The sequence below is a fragment of the Panthera pardus genome, unplaced genomic scaffold, assembly GCF_024362965.1.
Source record: "Panthera pardus isolate Hobbes unplaced genomic scaffold, ASM2436296v1 HiC_scaffold_11, whole genome shotgun sequence".
In the NCBI taxonomy this organism is placed as follows: domain Eukaryota; kingdom Metazoa; phylum Chordata; class Mammalia; order Carnivora; family Felidae; genus Panthera; species Panthera pardus.
The window spans coordinates 88787074-88809223 of record NW_026526666.1 but is presented as its reverse complement, the minus strand read 5'-3'; the positions used below and the strand labels follow the sequence as shown (position 1 = coordinate 88809223).

The window sequence follows — 22150 nt, the reverse complement described above, 5'->3', positions numbered from 1 at the left end:
TCCTGAGGGCTGTGTCATGTCTCCCCCTACCCACCTTGGAACAGGGCTTGGAATGGGGGCTGTGCCACCTGTGTCCTGCGTGAGGCAGTCCTCACTGTGCCCTGACTGATGCTCTAGAATGTCCCTTCAGGGCCTCTGTACCCACCTTTCTTTCTCCGGGCTTCGTCATGGTCGCCCATGACAACCAGTTCTGAAGCCTTGGAGGGGAGGCTGGGGCCCGCTCTGCTGACGGCTCTCACCCGGAACCGATAGCTCTGGCCTTCGATGAGGCCTTGGATAGGGCACCGGCAGGTGCCACTGGGGGCCTCGTGGCAGGGCACCCACTGCCCAGACTCGCCCTGGCACCTGTGGGAGAGAGGCCTCAGCTCCAGCCCCAGCCCATGACTCAACCTTCCCGGTGTGAGCCCCTCCGGAGGCCACTTCTCCACCCCAGACTGCCGGCCCAGCTCACTGCTGCCGGTTCCAGTCCCGCTGTCCGTTCAAAAACCTGGCTCGAACCTCGGGCCCCCAGGAGGACTCGCCACCACCCTCGACACCATGTTGACCAAAACAGCCAGTGCCTCTGTGCAGATTTCCCGTGTGCCTGGAGGTGCACTGCACCCTCACAGCCCTCGGTGTCAGGTGGGATTCCCTTCGCTCTACGGACGGGGGATCCACTCTGGGCTCAGACAGTGGGACAAGCCGTGAGTCATGTGGCTCGGGAGTGGCAGTTAGGATTTCACCCAAGGGCTGTCCCCGTTGGCGTGTGTTCCAGATCGACTCTCAGGGTGCGGGCTCTCTGTGCCCTCTGGGTGCCCTGTCCTCCGGCGGTTCCCCAGCACACGCTGAGGCCGGACGGGGCGCTGGGCGCTTGGGGTCTAAATCCTGACTCTACCGCTGACGAGCAGATGCCTTGGGCAATCACCCTGTGTCACACAGTCTGTGCGGGACCGGGTGCTACCTCAAGCTGGGGCCTCACAGCTGGCAGCATTCGAAGAAGGTGGGATATCGGGCCCCTCCCCTTCCTACTGTGCCCCCTCCCTCCGGGTCAGCGCTGTCCTGTCCCTGCCTGGCACTCAGGGAGGAAAGTAGCCACCATTTCCCCTTGTGCTCCATTTCAAGCACTTACCGTTTCCCCTCCCAGGGTCCAGAGAGCTGGCTCTGCTGGTGGAATCCCAGATTTGGAGGCATGGACACCCCTCCCTAGCCCCTAAATTATGCAACCTGGTCTACCTCCTGCCCTGCTCCGAGGCCAAGCATGGGGCTCCCTCTTTCCTGTGCCCCCACTCCTGTTGTCACAACCAGGCAGAGGTCTCCCTGGGGGCTCTGCCACTCAGGAGGCTGACTCACCGCTCGATGGAGTAGCCGGTGATGGGGCTGCCCCGGGTGTCACTGGGCGGGGTCCAGGTCAGGATGAGGCAGTCTCTGTTCACATTCAGGCAGCGGACGTTCAGAGGGGAGCCTGGGGCCCCCGGCTTCTCGGCTGCCGCATCTGAAACCCAGAGCGGAGGGTTGGGGGGGGCGAGGGGAGGACGGGGAAGGTTCTTCTAGTCCGCGTCTACTTGGCAACTGACCCCCCCCCCCCCCGTCCAACAACCTCTTCCGCTTGAACCCTCCAGGGCTCGGTTTTGGTTTTGAGGACCAGGACCTGCATAATGATGGTCTCCTCCTTTTTAGCAACAGCATCTGGGGGGCTGTGGGAGTGCCAATTCCTAGGGGCCCATTCTACTCCAGGCCCCTGAAGGATCAGTGTAATTAATCCCTGAGCCCCGGGGCATCCCCCCATTTTGTGGACGGGGACACTGAGCCTCAGAGAGATAAAGTGATTTGCCCAAGGCTACCCAGCTAGTGAAGCGGCAAAGCCAGGATCTGAAACCAGATCGAAGACCAAGAGGCAGAACTCACCAGGTGCTAGAGTCATTCTAGCCCATGCTCAGCCCTCCCTCCACAGCTCCCACTGAGTCTGAGATCAGCTGTGTCCTAGGGTCACAGGATGTAACAGGGATTCTTAGAGACTCTCACTCAACACCCCTACTTATAACAGGGAAACTGAGACCCCAAGAGGGTGGAAAACTCACCTAAGGTCCCACAGCCAATTTGGTCTCTGGGCTCCAGCTACGCTTCCTACCCGCCAAGCCCCTCTCACCTCTCACAAACACATAGGCGCTCTGATCCTGGGGCCCGAAGGGCGAAGGCACCTGGACAGTATAGAGCCCCTCATCCTCCTTGTAGGCACAGGACACCTTCAGGAATGCCTGGCGGTCTGCGTAGAGGATCTGTCGGCGACCCGAGGGTCTCAGTAGTCTCCCTGAGGAGGGGAGGGGTCCAGTGTGAGCTCTGGCCTCATCTGGGAACCGTTAGGTGGTCTGGGGGTTTAGGCAGAGGCATGGCTGATGTGGCTGGAGTGGCTGTAGCCTGTGGCTTGGCTGGGGACTTGGGGAGGCGGTGGTGGCCTCCAGGGCTCTGCCAAGCTAGCCCTGAACTCTCCTCTGTCTTGGGAGCAGGGCAGGGTCCAGGGAAGGGGACAGTGGGAATGGGAGTTTAGGGAAGCGGTCGGCAGCTCAGTGAGGCGTTGGAGGTGCTGTGAGGAAACAGGAACAGGAGAGACGGGGCCCTTTGTGAGGCCGGTGTCTCTGCGGGGCAGCTGGGGGCTCACTGTGTGTGTTGGGGGCTCAGTGGGTGGGAGCTGGAGGCTCACTGAGGGAGCCGGGGTGTCCGTGAGGAGGGCAGAGGACTCGCTGAGGGGGGTAGGGTCAGTGAAGGGAACGGGGACTCAGTTGTGTGACCGTAATGAGAGGGCTGGGGCTTCAGCGAAGGCACTCTGGGGCTCAGGGAGGGCGTCCGGCCCCGAGGCCACACTGTAGGGCCATCCTGTTCTCCATGCCTCCCTCCTGTCAGGACCTCTGTTCTAGAGGATGTACAGGTTTGGGAAGACATCTCAGCCTTATTGCAACTGTTTCTCAGGGCTTCCTGTGGCTTCCCCACCCTTCTGACCCCCTGCCACCAGCAGGTGCAGTCTCCCTAGGGGGGCTGGCTGGGGGCTGTTCTCCTTGACCTGTGGCTGCAGGCCTGGTCACAGGTGGGGAAGGAGGTCCTGCCATCCTTCTCCTCCCTGGCTGTCAACGGGAGTGGCTATGACTGTGTTTCAGCTTCCTCCCTCCTCCTACATGAAGAGTCCCTTGAATTCAGGCACATCTGCCCATTCTTGCCCTGGCACCCAGCACGGGGCCTGGCACCCACAGGGACTTGCTGACCCTCTCTCTGTAGGGTGACCGGATCTGAATCCACCTGCCCTCTGCTCCTGCTTTCTTCTCCCTCTTCAGCACTCATTACTCAGCGTGTACTTGGGCAGGGGCGTAGCTCACTTCCTCTCTCCCCTGACCCAGGGACCAGTGTTGGGGTGGAGCCATGGCTCTAGCCCCTCTCTGGCTTCCACCGCTGCCTCTGAAGGCTGGAGACCAGGACGGCGTCCTCACCATCTCGGTACCACTGGATGTTCTGCTCAGCATCTAACACATCATCCGAAAATAAGCAGGACAGGGAGAAGGGTTCCTTCTCTCGGGCAAAGACCGGCTTCAGCACCGATGTGAATTCCACGCTGGGGCCAAACATCAGTCCTGGGGTGGGAACAGAAGTGAGGTCAGCAGCCTTCTGAGGCCACCCGCCTAGCCCGGGACATCCCACTCCTCTGGGGCAGGATTCATAGTCTCCGAGGTGGTCTTAAGGAGGAAAGAGAGGCCCGGTCCTGGAGGGTGGTGGGGGTGGGGCAGAGATTTCTCTAGGTGGGATCAGATGAAGCAAAATAGTAACTAGCCAGAGTCATGTCCATTTGTCTGTTTGGCTTTGCCTTTCTCACTCAGCTTTGGCCCCTGGACAGCTCGGCAGCTGGGGGCAGCACCTGGGGACAATGCCCCCCCCCCCACCAAGTCAGTGTGCAAGTATGAACAGCTCATATGCAATGACATGCCTTTGTGGGCAATGGGTGGCGAATTGTCTAAAGGGGGCTTTGGAAGGTCTGACGAGGAGCCCAGACCCCCCCCCTCCCCAAAGGCCGTCCCGCCCTGAGCCTCCTTACTTTTAAAGATCTCCGAATCGAAGCCAGCATCCTTCCCCACGTAGGCTGAAAGTCCAAGGCAAATGGAGTTTGAGAAGGTTCAGACCTCACATTCCTACTAGATTAGAGGTGTGGGTTTGGGTGTGGGTTTGAGTCCTCCTGGTGGGTCCATCTTTGGCTGCTGGAAGTTCCTTCACCCCTATGGGCCTCTATTCCTTTCTTGGTAAAAGGCAGACAGTGGTTCCTAGCTGGTGGTCGTGGGGTTCTGACTAAGTGAGTTCACATGAACCAAGCCCTCAGCCAGAGCCTGACACATAGCTGGTGCCCAATAAATGGTGGCTTTTTCATCCTCTGCCCAAACCCACTGCCAGGATCACACAGTATTCATCGAAGCCAAGTCTGGTTGGACCGGGATTTCTGGTGCGGTTGGGGACAGTCCGCAGGGGAAGGACAGTGCTCAGAGAGCCATGTGGGGGCTCAAGGGTGAAGTCCAAGGTGATGTGACACAGACCACCAGAGGAGAGTAACAGCTCTTGTTCACGTGGGGTGTCTCACGTGCCACATATCAACTCATTACATCCTCACGACACCCCGTCTGTTGATGCCATTATCATCCCCTCATACAGATGAGGAAACTGAGGTGTAATCACCCCGCAAGTACCCCGGAAGCCTGACGCCATGAGGCGACTGGTCCCTGGTAAGGCCCTTCCTGAGTGAGTCCCGGAGAGGGTCAGGAGGCTGCCCAAAGTCACACAAAGTCAGCGACAGACTCAGGATTAGAACCCAGAGCTCCTACCCCCCAACCCAGGGTCTTCTATCAGTTGCTATGGAGACGACAGCCGGGAAGGGGGTGGGAATGACAGTGAACGGGTGCTCCTAGCAGGTGTCTGGCTGGAGTCTGGGGGCCAAGAAGCTGAGTGGATCCTAGGGTTGCTGGCCTTGAGGGAGGGAGGGTTGGGGGTCTGGAAGAAGTGATGGGAAGGATGGGTGGACAGAGGGAGGCAGGGCCCTGATGCCTGACCTTGGCTTGACTCTAGGCACAGCCTATAAGGACAGCTCAGATTCCGCAGCCAGCCAGACTGGCAGAGGGGACAATTGCCACCCAAGATCTATTTGGGGAACAGGGCAGAGGGGTGGAGAGGGCTGTGAAGGACAGTTTAACAAGGTCTGGTGAGAGGCAGGGAGGGGGACTGGACTCCAGCCTGTCTACTGACCAGGGAGTGTGTGTGTGTGTGTGCATGTGTGTGTGTGTGTGTGTGTGTGTGTGTGTGTGTGTGCACGCACATGCTCACACATGCAGCCTCTCTCTCAGGGCCCTGAAGGCAAGGCAGCATTCTCCTGGGCCCAGAGCTGTGGCTTCCTGGGTACATGCTTCCCTGGTCATGGGGTGGGGGGACACAGAGTTATCCCTTCCCAAAGCCTCCTACACGTCAAGCTTTACCTATACCATGGCATTTAATCAGCCTAAGCACCTGAGCCAGGTAGAAGGCGTCCCCCTTACAGGCCCGGCGGCTCAGAGAAGTGGAGTGAGGTGGCCCAGGCTCACTCAGCCAGTCAGTGGCAGAGCCAGCATATGGACGCGGGTCTGGCTGACTCCTGAGTGTCTCCCCTGCTTTACGCTGTCATTTCAGACGCCCCCGGGGGAACCTCCAGGATTGGGAATCACACCGATTGGGAACTGCACAACTGGGAAATATGCACCAGCACCCAGACGGGGCAGTGAGGTCAAGAGGCGAGTTGGTAGGGCTCAGCCTTTCCCCCTGAGGACCCCTCAGGAGGGCTGGCAGGGCCAGGCCACTCTTCCAGGGGCCCTGAGTTAGATCCGGACCTGAGTCCCACCTAACAAGATGAGCACGCTCTTTGGAGACTGCGCAGTCTGAGGGAGGCGACTCTCACTTGCTCCGAAGGCCCCAGGGAAGCGAGTCTCTGTGGCTGCCCAGGTCACCTGATCCCAGGTGGCCCCCGTGTCAAGGGCCCTTCCTCAATCTGACCACAGATACATGTCCTCGTCTGCTCATCCCGGGTTTGCTGTGCGCCAGCCTGGCCGGCTGGAATGGGAATACTTACTTCGGACGAGGACCTTGGCGAAGGAGGAGGCCTGGCCGTATGCATTCTTCACCTTCACTGTGTAGGTGGCTGCGTCCTCAATGGTGCATCTGAAAAGGAGAGAAGACACCCCCCCCGCCCCAAGATTGCTGGGCTCCATCGGAAACTCAAGTCCCCATGTATGAGTAGGAAAGGCGGGGATTAACACGAAGCCCTCGCAGGGGAGACTTTAGGCTTTAGTTCAGGCCCCACCTCTGAAAAGCTATGTGCCTTTGGGCTAGCCACTGCCCTCTGGCATGTCTCAATGTCCTTCTCTGAAAAACTAGGGACATAACACCAGCCTAGTCCACCTCAGGTGAAAATATGATTGTTATTACTGACTGTGTAAGATCAGAGAGGTTAAGTGACTTGCCCAGAGTCACACAGCACCCAGAATTCAACCCAGCTTCAAGGTGACAAGCTCTCTTACAAGGCATAGTCTCCTGCCCTGTCAACACCTCCAAATCAGAATCCTGGAGCAGCAGCAGGGCACGGACTTGCCCAGGGCATACTGCCAGTCGGTGCCAGAACTGGGCCAGATGCCCAGGTGTTCTCAATCTCAGGCCTGGGTCTCATCACCAGTCAGGCCAACCCTGTCTGGTTCCCAGCGGAGCTTGGGCTGGCTCCATTCCAGAGCCATGTGGTGACAGAGCCATCGGTAGAACGTGGCACATCTGGTCCCATAAGCAAGCCGAGGGCTCCTGGGTGTCCCCGCTCTTACCCTGGCTGCACGGGGCAGGAATCCCTCTTGCTTCTGGAACCAGTCCCACCTGCCCCTCCAGGCAACCCCAGCCCTGCATGCCTTCCCTGACTGTACAGCCCCCGGGGCACGTCCCTTTGTGGCACTGAGTGGTCAGACATTTACGTCCACGCATCCCCACTTTGCTTCTGCAGGGTAGGATCGATGTCCTGTCCACAGTCGTGTCTCTGAAGTCCAAGCTGGCTGAGATGGAGGGACTGGCGTAGTGGAAAGAACCCAGGTGGGGAGAACGGCCTCCAACCCGGGCCCTGCCCTGCACGAACCGTGCAAGACCCCTGACCCTTGGAGCCTGGGTTTCCTGTCCCGTAACATGGACATAACAATGCCTCCCTGCAAGAACAGCGGTGGGCATTATCAATCGTATGCGCACAAACCTAGCGCAGGGCTCAGCACCGGAGGCCACCACGGGACAGCTCGTGTGAGCACTGCAGTGCCTGCTCTGGGGAGGACTGTGCTCAAATCCCCTGACGGCCTCCCACCATGCACGCTGCGTCTCCCTTTAAAACCATGCTTACGGCTCACCATCTCCTGATCGGCCCATCTAACTGCTTCCTCTTGTACTCGTGCGTGCGCGTGCACGTGCGTGCGTGCGGGCGGGGACGTGTGATTTCCCTCCTCCAGCGAGGAGCGCCCCCAGCATTCCTAGCTCATCACTCAGTCCTTCCGGCTGGCCCCTGACTCCACGTTACTTCTCGTGTATTCCAGGCATCGGAATCACGCGGGACTGTCTGCCAAATACCAATCCCCAGGCCCCACTCCTGGGAGGCAAGAGGAGGGTCCCTCCCGCAAATCAGTGTTTTCATAAGCACCCCAGGTTCTTCCAAAGGTGAGGCCGACTCAGAAATCCTGCTCTGGCTTCGGTGCTGGTGGGGTCTGGGGGTCATGGGTCTCTCTAGAGCTCACAGTCTCACCTCCTGATCTCCAGCGTCAGCAGCCCATAGTTGTTGGTGATTCGGTACTTTCCCGCGGGGAAGAGGCGGGGATCGATTCGCATGTCGTTTTTGTACCTGTGGAGACACGGTGGTCTGTGGCAGGCTGGGTGGCTCTGAGCGGGAAGGATCTGGAGCCTCTCAGACCTGGATTCTAACCTCAGCTTTGTGCTCTTTACTTGCTTATGTGACCCGAGGCAGCACTTTTTCACTGCACGGAACCTCAGTTGTCCTCATCTGTGAAATGGGAGTAATGAGAGCACTGACCCTCAAACGGGAGAAGATATGTAAAGCTTTTCTCCTGGGCCCTGGGTACTGTAGATGCTCCTGGGAAGCAGAGAAGAGGGAACCTGTAATTAGGGGTAGCTGCCCCTTCCCCTACCAGAGGTACCCCCGGGGACCTGGGCCCAGCTTTTTCCTCCTCTCTGAGGGTGTTGCCAAGGAAAGTGCCCCCATTTCTGCCTCCCTCATCAACCTCTTAGGATAGCACTTCTGTACTTGGCGGTCATTATAATCACCGGAGAGAGCTTTGAAAATCTCCATGCCCAGTTTCTGAACACAAGGCTTTGGGAATTCGTATCAGGAGCTGCTCATTGGTCTCCAATAGCCGTTCCCCCTTATTCTAAAGGAACAGGATTCATCACTGGGCCACCCAGTGTGTGACATATTTCCTATCCTCTCTTTCTCCTAGGTGTGGCCATGTGACTAAGTCCTGTCAACAGGAAGGAAGTACAAGTGTCACATGGCTGCTACCGATGACCCTTTGTCCCCTTTTCTGTCATTTTCCCCTCCGTCCTACGCCAAGAACGTGGCCCAGGTGGCCGGCATCTCGCACCGGGAAAGACTGGGGCTGCCGGAGTCCCTGAGGGATCTGTGAGCAAAGTCGCCATGGCTGCCCCACCCTGTCTACATCAGGCTTGCAGGTGAAAGAAAAATAAACTTCTTATCTTATTTCAGCCGTTAAAAAAAAATCTCCATGCCCAGGCTGCATCTCAGATCACTCAGATCAGAATTTCTGGGGTGGGGCCCAGGCCAGAAGTATTTTTTCAACTCCCCACGTGACTGCCAAGGGTGGCCCAGCGGATTGCCCCAGCCCACTGCACCCTGGACACGGCCCTCTGTTTTCTGTGGACTCTGGTGTCTTGTTCTCCCTGCTGTGGGCACTGGACTGTGAGGTGGCCTCACCTCTGTCCACAGCCCGTTGCAGGGGTTTGGAGGCTTAAGGGGTCAGGGCTGGCATGTGAAAGTCTGTGAAGGCTGGGAGGCCTGAGTTCTTGACACGGCTGTGTGACCTTGGGCAAGTCAGTCTCCCTCTCTGGGTTCTCTGGGTCAAGAGGCTGCTGCATGGACAGTCAGCCCCCGTGGTGGTTGAGCTTGAAGAGCAGGCTGAAGCCGAGAGAGGGCGCCCCAGCCACAGTCCGATGCCTTCCTGGGACCTGGCTACCCCCCCCCCCCCCCCCCGCACCCTGTTTGTGCCCATGGCAACCAAACAGTGCCACACCCACACCCCATCACACAGCCCCTGGGCTGCACCCTCTTCTGAAAGGAGCCCAACTAAGTTTCCTTTGGGGAGAGCAGTGCCTAATCTCGGTACCCAATCTTTTTCCACCTCTCCTAAGCCTGGGGGCCAAAGTCAGGTTCGCCCACCCCCACCTATCAGGAACTTTCCAGACACCTCGGCCCGGCCAGCTTCCATCTTTCCCAGAAAAAAAAAAAAAAAAAGCAGCAGCTGCAGCTCTGGGCAAGGCCTGGACAGCCAGAGACCTCAGCGCTCATCTTGCCCTCTCTGGGCTCTGGGCTCCTGCCTGAACGACAGGCCCTCGAAGGCATGGGCTGTGCAGATCTCCCTGTAAATGGCAGCCAGTCATAAAACAGCATTAAGTGAGACAACAGAGGCCAGGCGCCCAGCCCGGAGCCTGGCTCAGAGAGGCCCTCATAAAAGAGCGAGATTTTTATTCTTTCTCTAAATGTTCTTTCTTCGCATATTTTGGTATTGGATTTTACTTTTTAAGGCTGCTTGCTTGGCCTGGGAGACGGAGTCTGGTATCAGATAGAATCATGGCCAGGGCCCATGTCTGCAGAGTTAACATGGCTAGACTGGGCTTTGCCTAACTTGTCCTGCTGGTACCCCTGCATTCAGGAAGTGCTCAATGATTGCTGAATGAATGTACTTGCCTGACCAACCCAGTGTGCCAGGATCTTCCTCTTGAGCTGGGGGCTGGGTGTCTGCCGGGGCCTGGACAGAGCCCCGGAGGCCAGTCCCAGGACAGTGAGTGGCCCTGCCCAAAGTGATCGATGATGAAAAACCAGACCCCCCAAACCAGGAGCACCAGGGGCCACACGAGTCCCTCCTGCTGGAGGTGGGCCATGGCCTTGCTTCCAGCACTTACCACACTCAGCGACCTGTTGTGGCAACATTGCTGGCAGGGGTGGAAATGAGTCCCTTTCTTGAGAAGCTCCCACGGAATGCCTTAGATATGGGCCTAAGTGCCAGGGCAGGGCAGGGCTTGGCTGCCAGGCAGGACAGCTGAGGTACTGAGCCCCCCCCCCCCCCCCCCCTTAGCCCAGGCCAGCTGGCGGGAGCCGTCCTCCTACCTGACCAGCCACTTACAGGCAGGGACTGCCTCGGTCCCCACGGAAAGCCAGCACTCAATGTGAATTCTAGCCCCTGGCACACTTTTTTGAATGAATGTCATCTGGCCACCACCAGCCCCGATGCCAACTCCCTTAACGCCTTTCTTGATTGGTCCTGGCCCAAGGGCTTTCCATTTCTCTGACTTCCGAGGAATGATTTGTGCTTCAAGGGAAAATAACAATTGCAAGGATGACTTTCCTACTCTCTAAGCCGACTGGGAGGAGGCTGGGAGGAGATCTGAGTTTGAATTCTGACTTATCTGGCTGTGTGACCTGAGGAGTAGACAAGTCACATTCCCTCTCTGAGCCATGGGTGGCCACAGGGCTCAAACGAGAAGAAAGTGCTGGGTCAGTAAAAATGGGTTCAAGTATAAGATGTTGCTGTTTCCTTTGTGATCCCTGTCATTTGTGTGCTTATCCCCTCTCTCCTACTAGACCACGGTGTATTCACCCTCAAGATCTGGCTTATGTGTTGCCTCCTCTGAGAAGACTTCCCGGATCCTCAGGAGGAGGGGGGATGGGGGAGGCAGCCACTTCATCACCTTTATCTTTACTCTTATTTCAAATTACACCCATGAATGCACTTCTCTCTGAGTTGACATTTGTCTTCTGGGCTGAAAGTTCTTTGAGGGAAGACTGTGTGTGGTTCGGGCCTGGGGCAGATTATACTCCTGGTAACTATTTGTTGAAATCCTTTCCTTCTCCCCCAGAATGTCTGACTCCCTGCCGAAAGACCCAGAGGGAGCTCAGTAAACAGTGGATCAGCTGCACGAACGATCCCTCCGGTTAGGACTGAGGGCCCCCAAGCTGCCACGCCCACCTCCGCCTCTGCCACGCCCACCTCCACCTCCGCCACGCCCACCTCCACCTCCACCACGCCCACCTCCACCTCCACCACGCCCAGTCCGAGGACACCTCCCACCTCCCCGCCCCTCCCTCTGCCAGCAAGGCCTAGATTGTAGCTCTGCTATGGTTACAGTCCCAGGAAGGGCATCTTCTGCTTTCCCAGCACCTTTCAAGTTCTGAGGGCTTCCACGTAGCTGTGGCATTAGATCCTCACCACATGCAGGCTGGGCAGGAGGCCTTCAACCCATTTTACAGAACAGGAAACTGAAGCAGGACCAGAGAGGTTGTGGTGTGACCGAGACCACCCACTGAGTTAGTAGAGAGAGCTGGGTCTGGACACAGGGCTCTCACTCCAGGTCTGAGCTCCTGGGGTGGGGGGGGGCTGCCCTCCCCGCCTCCCCTCCTGCTCCTCTGCCCCCTGCCCTGCCTCCTGCCGTCATCCTCCTACCCCCGAGACGCCCAGCTCAGAGCAGCTGCCTTCTCATGCCACCAGAATCATATTTTTACAAGTGCTGGCTCCCCAGTGGCCCAGTCTTCCTGCCCCAGGCTGGCTGGGAGGAGGCTAAGAATAACTCGGCCTGAGCCTCCCAGCAGCTGCTGCTCTCTGGGGGGTGGGCAGAGCTCAGGGTCTGTGGGGCTGGGTTCTTCTCAGGCAGCAAGAACTTCTGGGGGAGGAAGTTCACTCCTGGGAGAGAGGTGCTGGTCTGTAAAGAACTCACGCTTGCTCGTTTAGCCCTGGAGGCTCGGAGCACGGGGGCAGGGTGAGGACCCCTTCTCTCCTGCCCCGGTGGCTTACCAGGTGACCTGGGGTGGAGGCGAGGCCTGGACAGTGCAGGTCAGCAGAACTGTGGTGTGCTCCCAGACGGCATGGGAGCGCAGAGGGATCCAGAACCAGGGCCCCCGGCCGGAACACAGCTCTCTCAGCTCCTTGGCCTCCCGGACCTTCTCCTCCGTCTGGAGGCGGGAAGGGATCTGTGACTCCCATGAGCCAGGGGATCACATCTCCCCCATCTTTGCTGTCACCTTTCCCCCTGACACTCAGGCTCTGGAGTCACACCCACATGGACTGGAGCCCCCCAGGCAGAGGCAGCTGAGAGGCAAGGTGGCAGAGAGGGCAGGGGCCTTGGAACAGCTGGCCTGGGGTCAAGGCCAGATTCTGCCACTTCCTACCTGTGAGACCATAGGCGAGTCCTCAGTTTACTCATCTGTAAAATGGGGATGATAACAATATCCCCCCACCTTTCTGTGGGGTTTAGTGAGGATGAAATGAGCTAATATGTGAAAAAACATGGGCACGGAGAAAGCCCATGTATGTATTAGCTGTGGCTCTCTTGCCCTGGGGAGGGGGCACGGAGAGTGGCTTCAGCTCCCTGATGTTTGTCAGGAATAGTGTGTCCTGAGGCTCTTCTGTGTTCTCGGCACTGGCAAGGTCACTGGACAAGCTTAGTCTTGTTCAATGGCCACCCCCACCCCGAGAGTTGATACACCACATACATCTGTTTCACGGATGAGAAAACCGAGGCTCAGCGAGGGGAAGTTGCTTGCCCAGGGTCACACAGCTGGAGGGCTGGGACGCCGGGATTCAAACTGGGTCCAAGACCAGGGCCTGGACTCTTTCCTGAATGTTCAGCTGCCTCTGGAGAAGGGGGTGGATGAGGTGGGCGGCCCGTGATGGGGTGCAGGTCCCAGGACTCCTCACCCGTCGTCTCAGTGCCTTTCGGTCGCGTCTCTGGCGCAGCAGCCACTGGGTCCGAAGGAAGGCGATCTCCGTCCTCTCCCAGTCATTGCCGAAGCCCACCCGCTTCTGCCCTCGCTCCTCCAGCTCCACCGCAGAGGTCTGGCGCCTCAGCTGGGCCTCCCTGTGTGGCAGAGGCCATCAGGGGCCGAGGGCCCGGGGTTCGTGGGGGCACCCCAGCCAGGGCCACCCGTCCTCCCCCACACCCGGCATCACCAGCTGCTCTTTAAGCGTCTTGAGGACGAGAGCGGCTTTTAATCCTCTCTTGCCCCCCAAATACCCGAAATGGGCCCTGCTTACAGTAGGTGCATAATAAGTACTACGGATACCGTTTACAAGGCTCTTTCACAAATTTTTGTTCCTTTTGTCTTCACGACGACCAAGTGGGCAGGAATAGTCCCCCTATTTTACAGAGCAGGGACCTGAGACTTGGTGACTTGGCCAGTACCAGGACCCAGGCCTTCTGGCCCAGGACAGCCTCCCGCTGCTCTCAGGTGAAGCCTCGTGGTGAAGTGGGGACCCCCACCCTCTCCACTGGGGATGGTCCCTCACTACTGCCTGTGGACCCATCCGGAGTGTGGTCTGAGCTCTTGCGCTAGACGTGGAACTTTGGGCAGATTCCTTAAGTCCAGTGTGGCAGTGTAGTGGAGGCAGGGGACTGGCCAGGATGGCCCATTCTCAGCCCAGTGTTCGCCGCAAAGGTCACCTGACTTACCAAGATGTCTCTGAGGAGGCTGTCAGAGCCAGGGCTGCTGCGAGGGCGTAGTCTGCGGCGGTGAACTGAAACTCTTCCTCACTGTCGTGGGAAAAGGGAGTTAATGGCGCCTGCAGGATTGCCTGGGGATCTGGCTGGGGCATCCCTGAGATTAGAGCTGCATCTACCTACCCCTGTCTCAGTACACTAGCAGGCATGGCTGTGCCTCCTCACTGGCTGATCTCTACAAAGCAGGGCTGTACCTCCCCCCTCAGACTGGCATCTCCATAAAGTAGGGCTGTACCTCCCTCCTCAGACTGGCATCTCCATAAAGCAGGGCTGTGCCTCCCCCCTCAGACTGGGATCTCCAAAAGGCAGGGCTGTACCTCCCCCCTCAGACTGGCATCTCCATGAAGTAGGGCTGTACCTCCCCCCTCAGACTGGCATCTCCATAAAGCAGGCTGTGCCTCCCCCTTCAGACTGGGATCTCCAAAAGGCAGGGCTGTGCCTCCCTCCTCAGACTGGGACCTCCAAAAGGCAGGGCTGTACCTCCCCCCTCAGACTGGCATCTCCATAAAGCAGGGCTGTGCCTCTCCCCTCAGACTGGGATCTCCACAAAGCAGGGGCTGTACCTCCCCCCTCAGACTGGGATCTGCATTAAGCAGGGCCTGTACCTCCCCCCTCAGACTGGGATCTCCATAAAGCAGGGCTGTACCTCCCTCCTCAGACTGGCATCTCCATAAAGCAGGGCTGTGGCTCCCCCCTCAGACTGGGATCTCCAAAAGGCAGGGCTGTACCTCCCCCCTCAGACTGGCATCTCCATGAAGTAGGGCTGTACCTCCCCCCTCAGACTGGCATCTCCATGAAGTAGGGCTGTACCTCCCCCCTCAGACTGGCATCTCCATAAAGCAGGCTGTGCCTCCCCCCTCAGACTGGGATCTCCAAAAGGCAGGGCTGTGCCTCCCTCCTCAGACTGGGACCTCCAAAAGGCAGGGCTGTACCTCCCCCCTCAGACTGGCATCTCCATAAAGCAGGGCTGTGCCTCTCCCCTCAGACTGGCATCTCCACAAAGCAGGGGCTGTACCTCCCCCCTCAGACTGGCATCTCCATAAAGCAGGGCTGTGCCTCTCCCCTCAGACTGGGATCTCCACAAAGCAGGGGCTGTACCTCCCCCCTCAGACTGGGATCTGCATAAAGCAGGGCCTGTACCTCCCCCCTCAGACTGGGATCTCCATAAAGCAGGGCTGTACCTCCCTCCTCAGACTGGCATCTCCATAAAGCAGGGCTGTGGCTCCCCCCTCAGACTGGGATCTCCAAAAGGCAGGGCTGTACCTCCCCCCTCAGACTGGCATCTCCATAAAGCAGGGCTGTGCTCCCCCCCCCCCCCGCAGACTGGGGACCCCTAGCGGGTAGGGCAATGGCTGGGGTGGGGTCCCTGATGATCCCACCTGGTGCGGAAGGTTCTCCTCCGCACTGAGGAACCCATGTGCAGGCGGTGCTGCCGCTCCTCCTTGTGCGCCTCCTCCTGGCGGTGCTCCAGCCGGTGGACGACCTCCACGGCCTGGGGGGGCCGGGGCTCCCCCACATTTCCGGGGCTGTGGGGCAGAGTCATGGCTGCGAGAGCAACAACCTGCGGAGCCAAGGCGCGCGGTCACACCACCAGGCATCCGCCCGCCCCTTCCCCATGTGGTCGTCCCAGCATCCCTGGGGGGGGGGGGTGGTTTGTGGGGTGGGCGTTCATGCTCCAGTGGGCAGAGCGGGGCATGGAGGCCGGGGCGGGGCAGGGACCTGGCTAACGGGACAGCGGCAGGCTTCACACCCTGAGCCTGCCTAACGTCCCGCGTGCAGCTGAGCAAGTGCAGCCCCGGGTCGCCAGCAGCCCCTGGCTTCTAGCTGCAGCCCAGCCTTAGTCTCTCCCGTGACCTGCGCCGAGCCCTCCCTTCTCTGGGCCTCAGCTTCTCAGGTGATGAGCGATCGGACACCGTGATGTCCGAGGGCTGCGCTATGACTCAAGATGTCCTCACTCTTCCTGCCTGTGCCCGCTCAGCCCCACTTTGCCTGCACTGGCGGCCTGGCCTCTCTTGGAGAAACCTCTTCTTCCTCCTGGCCTTCCTAGCCACAGTGGTCGTGCGCAGAGACTCTGGGGCGCGGTCCCGCTTCTCATGCCAGTTTTCAAGTGTGTCCCCTTGGGTGAGACTGTGTGACGTGGTTTTCTCATCTGGAAAATGGGTCGACTGGCCTCCCGGGGTGGTTGTCAAGGTTGGATGAGTGCTTGGAGCGTAGTAATTCCCATGTAAATGTTAGACATCAGCATTAGTTTTCTAAGAATCCCTGCTGAAAAACTATAGGCCAGCTAGAATTTTCCCTACTCTAATCGTTGTTATGCTTTTCTATCTCCACTCCAGTTTAGCTCTGATTCAAAGATGCCTCCTCCTCCTATTTAATGACTTCCTATTTATACATCTTGACTCTTCAACAAGATTATAAGTGAATTAAAAGGAATAACAGTGAGAGGCGCCTGGGTGGCTCAGTGGGTTAAGCCTCCAACTCTCGATCTCGGCTCAGGTCACGATCTCTTGGTTCGTGAGATTAAGCCCTGGGTCAAGTTCTGCACTGACAGTGCAGAGCCTGTTTGGGATTCTTTTTCTCCCTCTCTCTCTGCCCTTCCTCTTCTTGCCCGTGCGCTCTCTCTCTCTCTCGCTTTCAAAATAAATAAATAAACATTAAGCAAAAAAAAAGTGACACAGTGAGTGTTTACTGTGTGCCGTCCCATTGTCACCCCCATTTTTTAAAATAATTTTTTTAACGTTTATATTTATTTTTGAGACAGTGAGAGACAGAGCGTGAGCAGGGGTGGGGCAGAAGGGACACAGAATCCGAAGCAGGCTCCAGGCTCTGAGCTGTCAGCACGTGGGGCTCGAATTCGTCAACCGCGAGATCATGACCTGAGCCGAAGTCTGATGCTCAACCGACTGAGCCATCCAGGCGCCCTGCATTGTTACCCCCATTTTACAGATGAGGAGGGAAAGTGCTTGCTCAAGGTCACCCAGCTGGTGGTGGGGCCATGACTGGCACCCAACTCTGAGCTCTCTTGACCTCTATGTCACGTGTCTACTCAAGGCCAGGCCTTGGCTGTGGCGGGGGACACAGCGGGCCGCACGGCCTTTCTTCTTGTAAGGGGATCACAACCGAGGGATCCCCCTTTTGCATTCTCGAGGCTCAGGTCTGGGCCACAGGTGGGGGCCGGTAGGTTGGATCATATCAGTGTGGAGGAACCTCTGGGATCAGGGAGCGAATCCATGGCCATGGAGAGGCAGGCAGGGAGAGCAGGAGGCCCATGAGCGAGCTGGCTTTGGATTCTCACGCCAAGTTCTCTCCCAGATCTTGGCCTCGGTGTCACCACCGAGGGGTCTCTGGGTCTCTGAGGACCCCTCTGATGCTGAAGCTCTAGGATGCTTGGCGGAATCCCTGGTGCCTTCCATACCTCCTCCAGGTGGGAATTCTGGCGGGCAGGCCACTGACCTGGGAGGGTCCCTGCCAGGCTTAGGCTTGAAGTCACTCGTGGCTCCAGCCTCCCCGGGGGCCTCCCAGCAGTGGTGGAATGTGTGTGTATACCGGATTCTGACCTGGGTGGGAACATGGCGCCTGGGAGACCACTTCTCTAGGTCCATAACCTGGGAGATGGGCCGCCGGCCTCATCGGAGCTCCGTGGCCTGAGGGGCCGGTTATGGGGAGTCAGGGGGGGCTCAGGCTGCTGAGGGGCGATCTTAGTGGACCTTTACTCCTCTAGTTCTGAAAAGCTCGTTCCCTTTCAGTGTCTGGATTACTGCAGAATGTCAGTCAGGACCAAGGGCCGCACCGAAACTTCCTTGGCCTCCTGCAGGTGGCCTCAGCAGGACGTCACGGGACCGTCACCCCTTCAGCTTCCCATCTGGCCCCTCCTGAGGAAGAGGGTCTGCTGGCACCCAGAGGATGGCTGGCCCTGCTCGTTCTGCCCCTCCTTCCTCACAGCCCCAGAGGAGAGCTCTGGGTACCACCCGAGGCGGGACACCCTCCCCCCCGCCCCCCTCCCTGCCACCACCAGCTTTTCTGGGACACCGTGGCCCTGGCCCCAGCAGCTGAGGAACGTTCCCTGGCATCAGCTGCTGGCTCCCTTCCTCGGATGCTCTGTTCCTGATTAGCACCGTGCAGGGGTGTGTGTGTGTGTGTGTGTGTGTGTGTGTGTGTGTGACTGGCACTCATCCTTGACCTCCTGGGCCTCCCGCAACCAGACCCCCGGCTTTAGTGGATGAGGCATCAGTTCTTTTTAAAGCACTGACTGAGGCTTGGGATTAAGAAGCAGTGGGAGGGCAGCGCCACGAGTGCCTGGCAGGGAGGGGTCGGCGGGGTGTGGGCCCGCAGGGAACCCCCACCCCCACCCCGCCCCTCCCCCGGGGGCGCAAGGCCTGGGCTCTTGGTCCCGCAGCACGGCCTCCCCTTTTCTCCCAAGCCCCCCCCCCCCCCCCCCCCCCGTCTGCTTTCCCTCCAGGGCGTCTGACAGGCAATGCGGCCTCTGCCCCTTTCTCAGGAGGGAAAGAGAAGGACACAGAGGCTGAGGGACTCACGGAACCTGATGGCAGAAAGCTGGGTCCTCTGAGTGGGCCCTGCTCTACCAGCTCCCGAGTCCAGAATTCTGACCCTGCCACTGAGTAGCTGGGGCCACCCCTTCCCGGTCTGGGCCTCGGGCTCCTGCCAGTGAGCCCAGGCTGGACGAGTGCCCTCCTGGCCCTGCAATTCGGGCCTTGAGGGCTTACTCCCTTTCCCTGCCCGCCTGGTGGGCCAAGCAGGCCTCCGCCAGCGCTGCTCCGGCTTCTCGGGACCTGCCAGCGCGCCTGACCCCTTCCACTTGTCAGGCACCCGCGACGGTCTCTTTTACAGCTTTCACATCACAGAGGGCTCAGCCCAGAGGACCGAGGGCCACGCAGGACAGTGAGAGGGGGCAGGGGTCTCCAGAATCCCCTCCCATTTTTACTCGGAGTGCTGCCTAAGTACGTGTGTACCTCCAGGGTCCTTTCCCAACACACACACACACACACACACACACACACCCGCTTGCTAATGGAAAGCTGAGGGTCTTACTTTCTGAAGGCGTCCCTCCCCACCTCTGATCCCTGGAGGTAACTCACAGAAGCAGCTGTGCCCACTTAGGCGTCTCTGGCGAGAAGATTCCAGAGGATGAGAGGGACCTCGGTTCCTTCTTGCCCTGGGCTCAGCGGGGACTGGAAGAAGAATGTGATCCTGGAGCCTGCATGGGCCTTAAATATAGCAGTGCTGAGACAGTTGATGACAATGGATGGGAACTATGGGGGGGGGGGCACAGAGAGGAGGGGCCGTCCCATCAGGCCAGCGCTGCTGAGGCGGCAGCAACAGGTGGAGCTGTCCCCACCCCCACCCCAGCCTCCGCACACAGCTCCTGCCCTCTGCGTGATCCCTTCTGCCCAGTTCTAGCCCCCACCCCCTAAGTGCAGGAGAAAGAAGGTAACAGCTCTGGCCTGGTCACGGGAAAAGCAGATAAGGGGTGGGGTTGCTGAGGGCTCCGACTGGTGCCTCCGACTGGGGGAAGACCCCCAGCTTCTCCGATCTGATCCCCCTGTGAAAAGTGGACACGTGAGACTGGACACCAGCCATGAAGACAGTGGAAGGAATGTGACCTGAAGCGGGTGTTTCGAGCTTGTACGTTATCACTGGCCGGAATGGAGGCATGTGGCCTCTCGTGCCAGCAGCTACTGGCCCGGCCCTGCCCAGCCACGGTCAGCGGGGATGGGGCAAGGCCCGGGAGGGAGAGGAGGGGGAAGCTACCTCTTCCTGCACCGTCCGCGTCTCTCAGGCTTCCAGAGTGGCCACGACAGGACCCATCTTTCCAGCCTTTGGCACACCCCTCCTGTACCTCGGTTCTTTCCCCCACGTTCATTCACACCCACCCTTCGCCAGGCAGAAGGGAACAACACCCATGATGTGAAGGAATGGGAGGGAAATTTAATCTAGGTGGGGAGACAGGCAGTTAGGGCAGGGGGTGAATCGAGAAGGTACACCCGAGCCAGGTCTCAGGGGTTAAGCAGGTTTGAGGAAGCGGGTGCCGGCTCCGGTCCAGAGAGCACAGTTTCCCACCCCGGCCTCCTCCCGGGACCTCAGGGCGGGGTGGGGGGGAGGGCAGCAACACTACATCTGTCACTTTTCCTAGCGTCTCAGGGTCTACTCATGTGAAAGGGGAGAGAGAGAGAGAGAGAGAGAGAGAGAATGCAACTGAGCTCTTTAGCTACCGTGTTAATCTCCTGCCCTATTTGAAAACCCCTTTCTAGGGGCGCCTGGGTGGCTCAGTTGGTTAAGCGTCCGACTTTGGCTCAGGTCACCATCTTGCAGTCTATGAGTTCGAGCCCCGCGTCGGACTCTGTGCTGACAGCTCAGAGCCTGGAGCCTGCTTCAAAATTCTATGTCTCCCTCTCTCTCTGCTCCTCCCCTGCTCATGCTCTGTTTCTCTCTCCTTCAAAAATAAAAACATTGAAAACCCCTTTCTAAGTATGCCTGTGTCCCCCCCCCCTTCCTCCCTGGCTGCAGTGTTAAAAGCATCTTTTGCGGGGAGAACATTTGGTGGCTTTCTTCCATCTTGTACTCAGTCAACCTCAGACGGCCTTCCCAAGACCCACATGTATACACTCTCCGTGAGGTGTGAGAGTGAATCGGACGTAGAGCAGGGGCGGTGTGGGCTTCTAGGCCAGCAGGAGACAGGCATTTAAACTGCTCCTGGAACCCCCTTCTCCCCAAGGCAGCCTGTGGACCAGGTGGCTGTAGGACCTTAGGGAAGTCAGTTAACCATTCTGGTTCTGTTACCTATACAGTGGCGTCAACTATGCTGGCCTTGCAGTGTGACTGAGAAGGTTCCGGTAGGGAAGGTGGAGCCGGCAGCACGGTGACTGGCACCCACAGAGGCCTGTGAAACAGGAACTCCACTGGCAACTCCACAGCAGTCGGAATGTGGGAGCTCACCCTCCTTCCGTGTGTGGGATTCCCATTCACCCCAGTGATGCCCTCACCCCTCGCGGGGATGTCACCTCAGGGAGAGTCGGATGTGCCGTGAAGTGCACACAGCCAACCCCGCAGGTCACAAGGCTGAGCAGAGGTGAGGCTTGGAATTACATAAACCTGGGTTTGTTTGCTTGTTTATTATTTTAAAAAATGTTTATTTATTTTTGAGGTATGAGAATGCTTCATAATCTTTAAAGTGGTTATTTTTTAAATTTTTAAATGTTTATTTTTTGAGAGAGAGAGAGACAGAGCATGAGCAGGAGAGGGGTAGAGAGAGAGGGAGACACAGAATCTGAAACAGGCTCCAGCTCCGAGCTGTCAGCACAGAGCCCGACGCGGGGCTCGAACTCACAAGCTGTGAGATCATGACCTGAGCCGAAGTCAGACGCTTAACCGACTGAGCCCCCCAGGCACCCCTAAACCTTGGTTTAAATCCTGACCTCTGGCACCTGCACTCACTCATGGGGGAACCCTGGCCTCCTCTCTGGCAATACTTATCCTGCAGAATGATTGTAAGAGTCAAACGAGGTTAAAATGCATACATTGCCCGATAAAGTACCTGGCTGGCGGCCAGTGCCCCTCCATATTTCCTTCTCCTCCTTTCCTTCTCATCTTCCCCCTTTTTTGCGTTCCTCGGATGTATGAACATTAAGGACAGTTGTTTAAAACGCCCCCAGCAGCCACCCTGAACTTCCATATCACTTTTTCAGACCACAGCCAAACTGTGGTTTTTGGGGGGATGGCTTCACCTGGTGGCCAAGCAGAATGCTGTCTGGCCCCACGCTTTCTCTCATCACCTCCTTTCTGCCTGCTTGTCTCCCATCCTCCCTCTGTTGTTCTCCTCCCCACCCCCTCAGTTAATTCCAGGTACTGTTCTTGTCATACTTTCGGTCTAAGAGTATCTTCCTTATGCCGCTTCCTCCTTAGAGTGGGAAAGGAAAACGGGCTCAAGCAGCCCAGGGGCTGAGCAGGGGCTAGGGTCTCAGGGCTGTGACCCACCAGCAACAGCAGGTGAGGCCATTCCTGTCTCTGTCCCACTTTCTGGAAGCTGGGGTGGGGACAGCGACAGGGGGACAAGCCTTGGCCCTGACATGTGGTCATAACATCCTTGTTCAGGCTGACACTCAGACCTGGGAGGGGCACAGAGGGATCCAGCCTCGGGGACCCCAGAGGGGTCTAGTCCCAGGGGACTGGGACTCCTACCTATTCTCTGGGTAGGAGACTCAGGCAACCCCTGTATGTTCCTGGGGCCGGGGGCCTTGAGAGGCCAGAGGTCTGTGGACTTCACAGGTGCATGTGCTACCCGAGTAGCCTGGACCCCCACCCCCACCCAGGGGATGGGTGACTCCAGGGAGGTGATTTGAGGCTGTGG

General features: G+C 58.3%; 1 protein-coding gene across 3 annotated transcripts in view; it reads right to left on the bottom strand.

Annotated features, from left to right (window-relative positions):
- MYOM3 (myomesin 3) overlaps positions 1 to 19380 on the bottom strand; it is a 49318-nt gene extending 29938 nt beyond the window's left edge. The window contains exons 1-12 of one of the 3 annotated variants that reach the window (XM_019461794.2): positions 18882 to 19380; positions 15165 to 15346; positions 13738 to 13818; positions 12987 to 13146; positions 12084 to 12241; positions 7790 to 7885; positions 6101 to 6189; positions 4055 to 4099; positions 3456 to 3596; positions 2126 to 2287; positions 1330 to 1471; positions 146 to 345 (exon numbers count right to left, since the gene is read on the bottom strand). In XM_019461794.2, coding sequence (XP_019317339.2) covers positions 146 to 345; positions 1330 to 1471; positions 2126 to 2287; positions 3456 to 3596; positions 4055 to 4099; positions 6101 to 6189; positions 7790 to 7885; positions 12084 to 12241; positions 12987 to 13146; positions 13738 to 13818; positions 15165 to 15328 — 1438 coding nt within the window. In that variant the 5' untranslated portion in view covers positions 15329 to 15346; positions 18882 to 19380. Of the gene's footprint in view, positions 1 to 145; positions 346 to 1329; positions 1472 to 2125; positions 2288 to 3455; positions 3597 to 4054; positions 4100 to 6100; positions 6190 to 7252; positions 7398 to 7789; positions 7886 to 10197; positions 10283 to 12083; positions 12242 to 12986; positions 13147 to 13737; positions 13819 to 15164; positions 15347 to 18881 lie in introns of those variants that run through there. The other 2 variants (XM_019461796.2, XM_019461797.2) reach the window with 2 other exon arrangements.
- Between the last annotated feature and the right edge of the window lie 2770 nt (positions 19381 to 22150).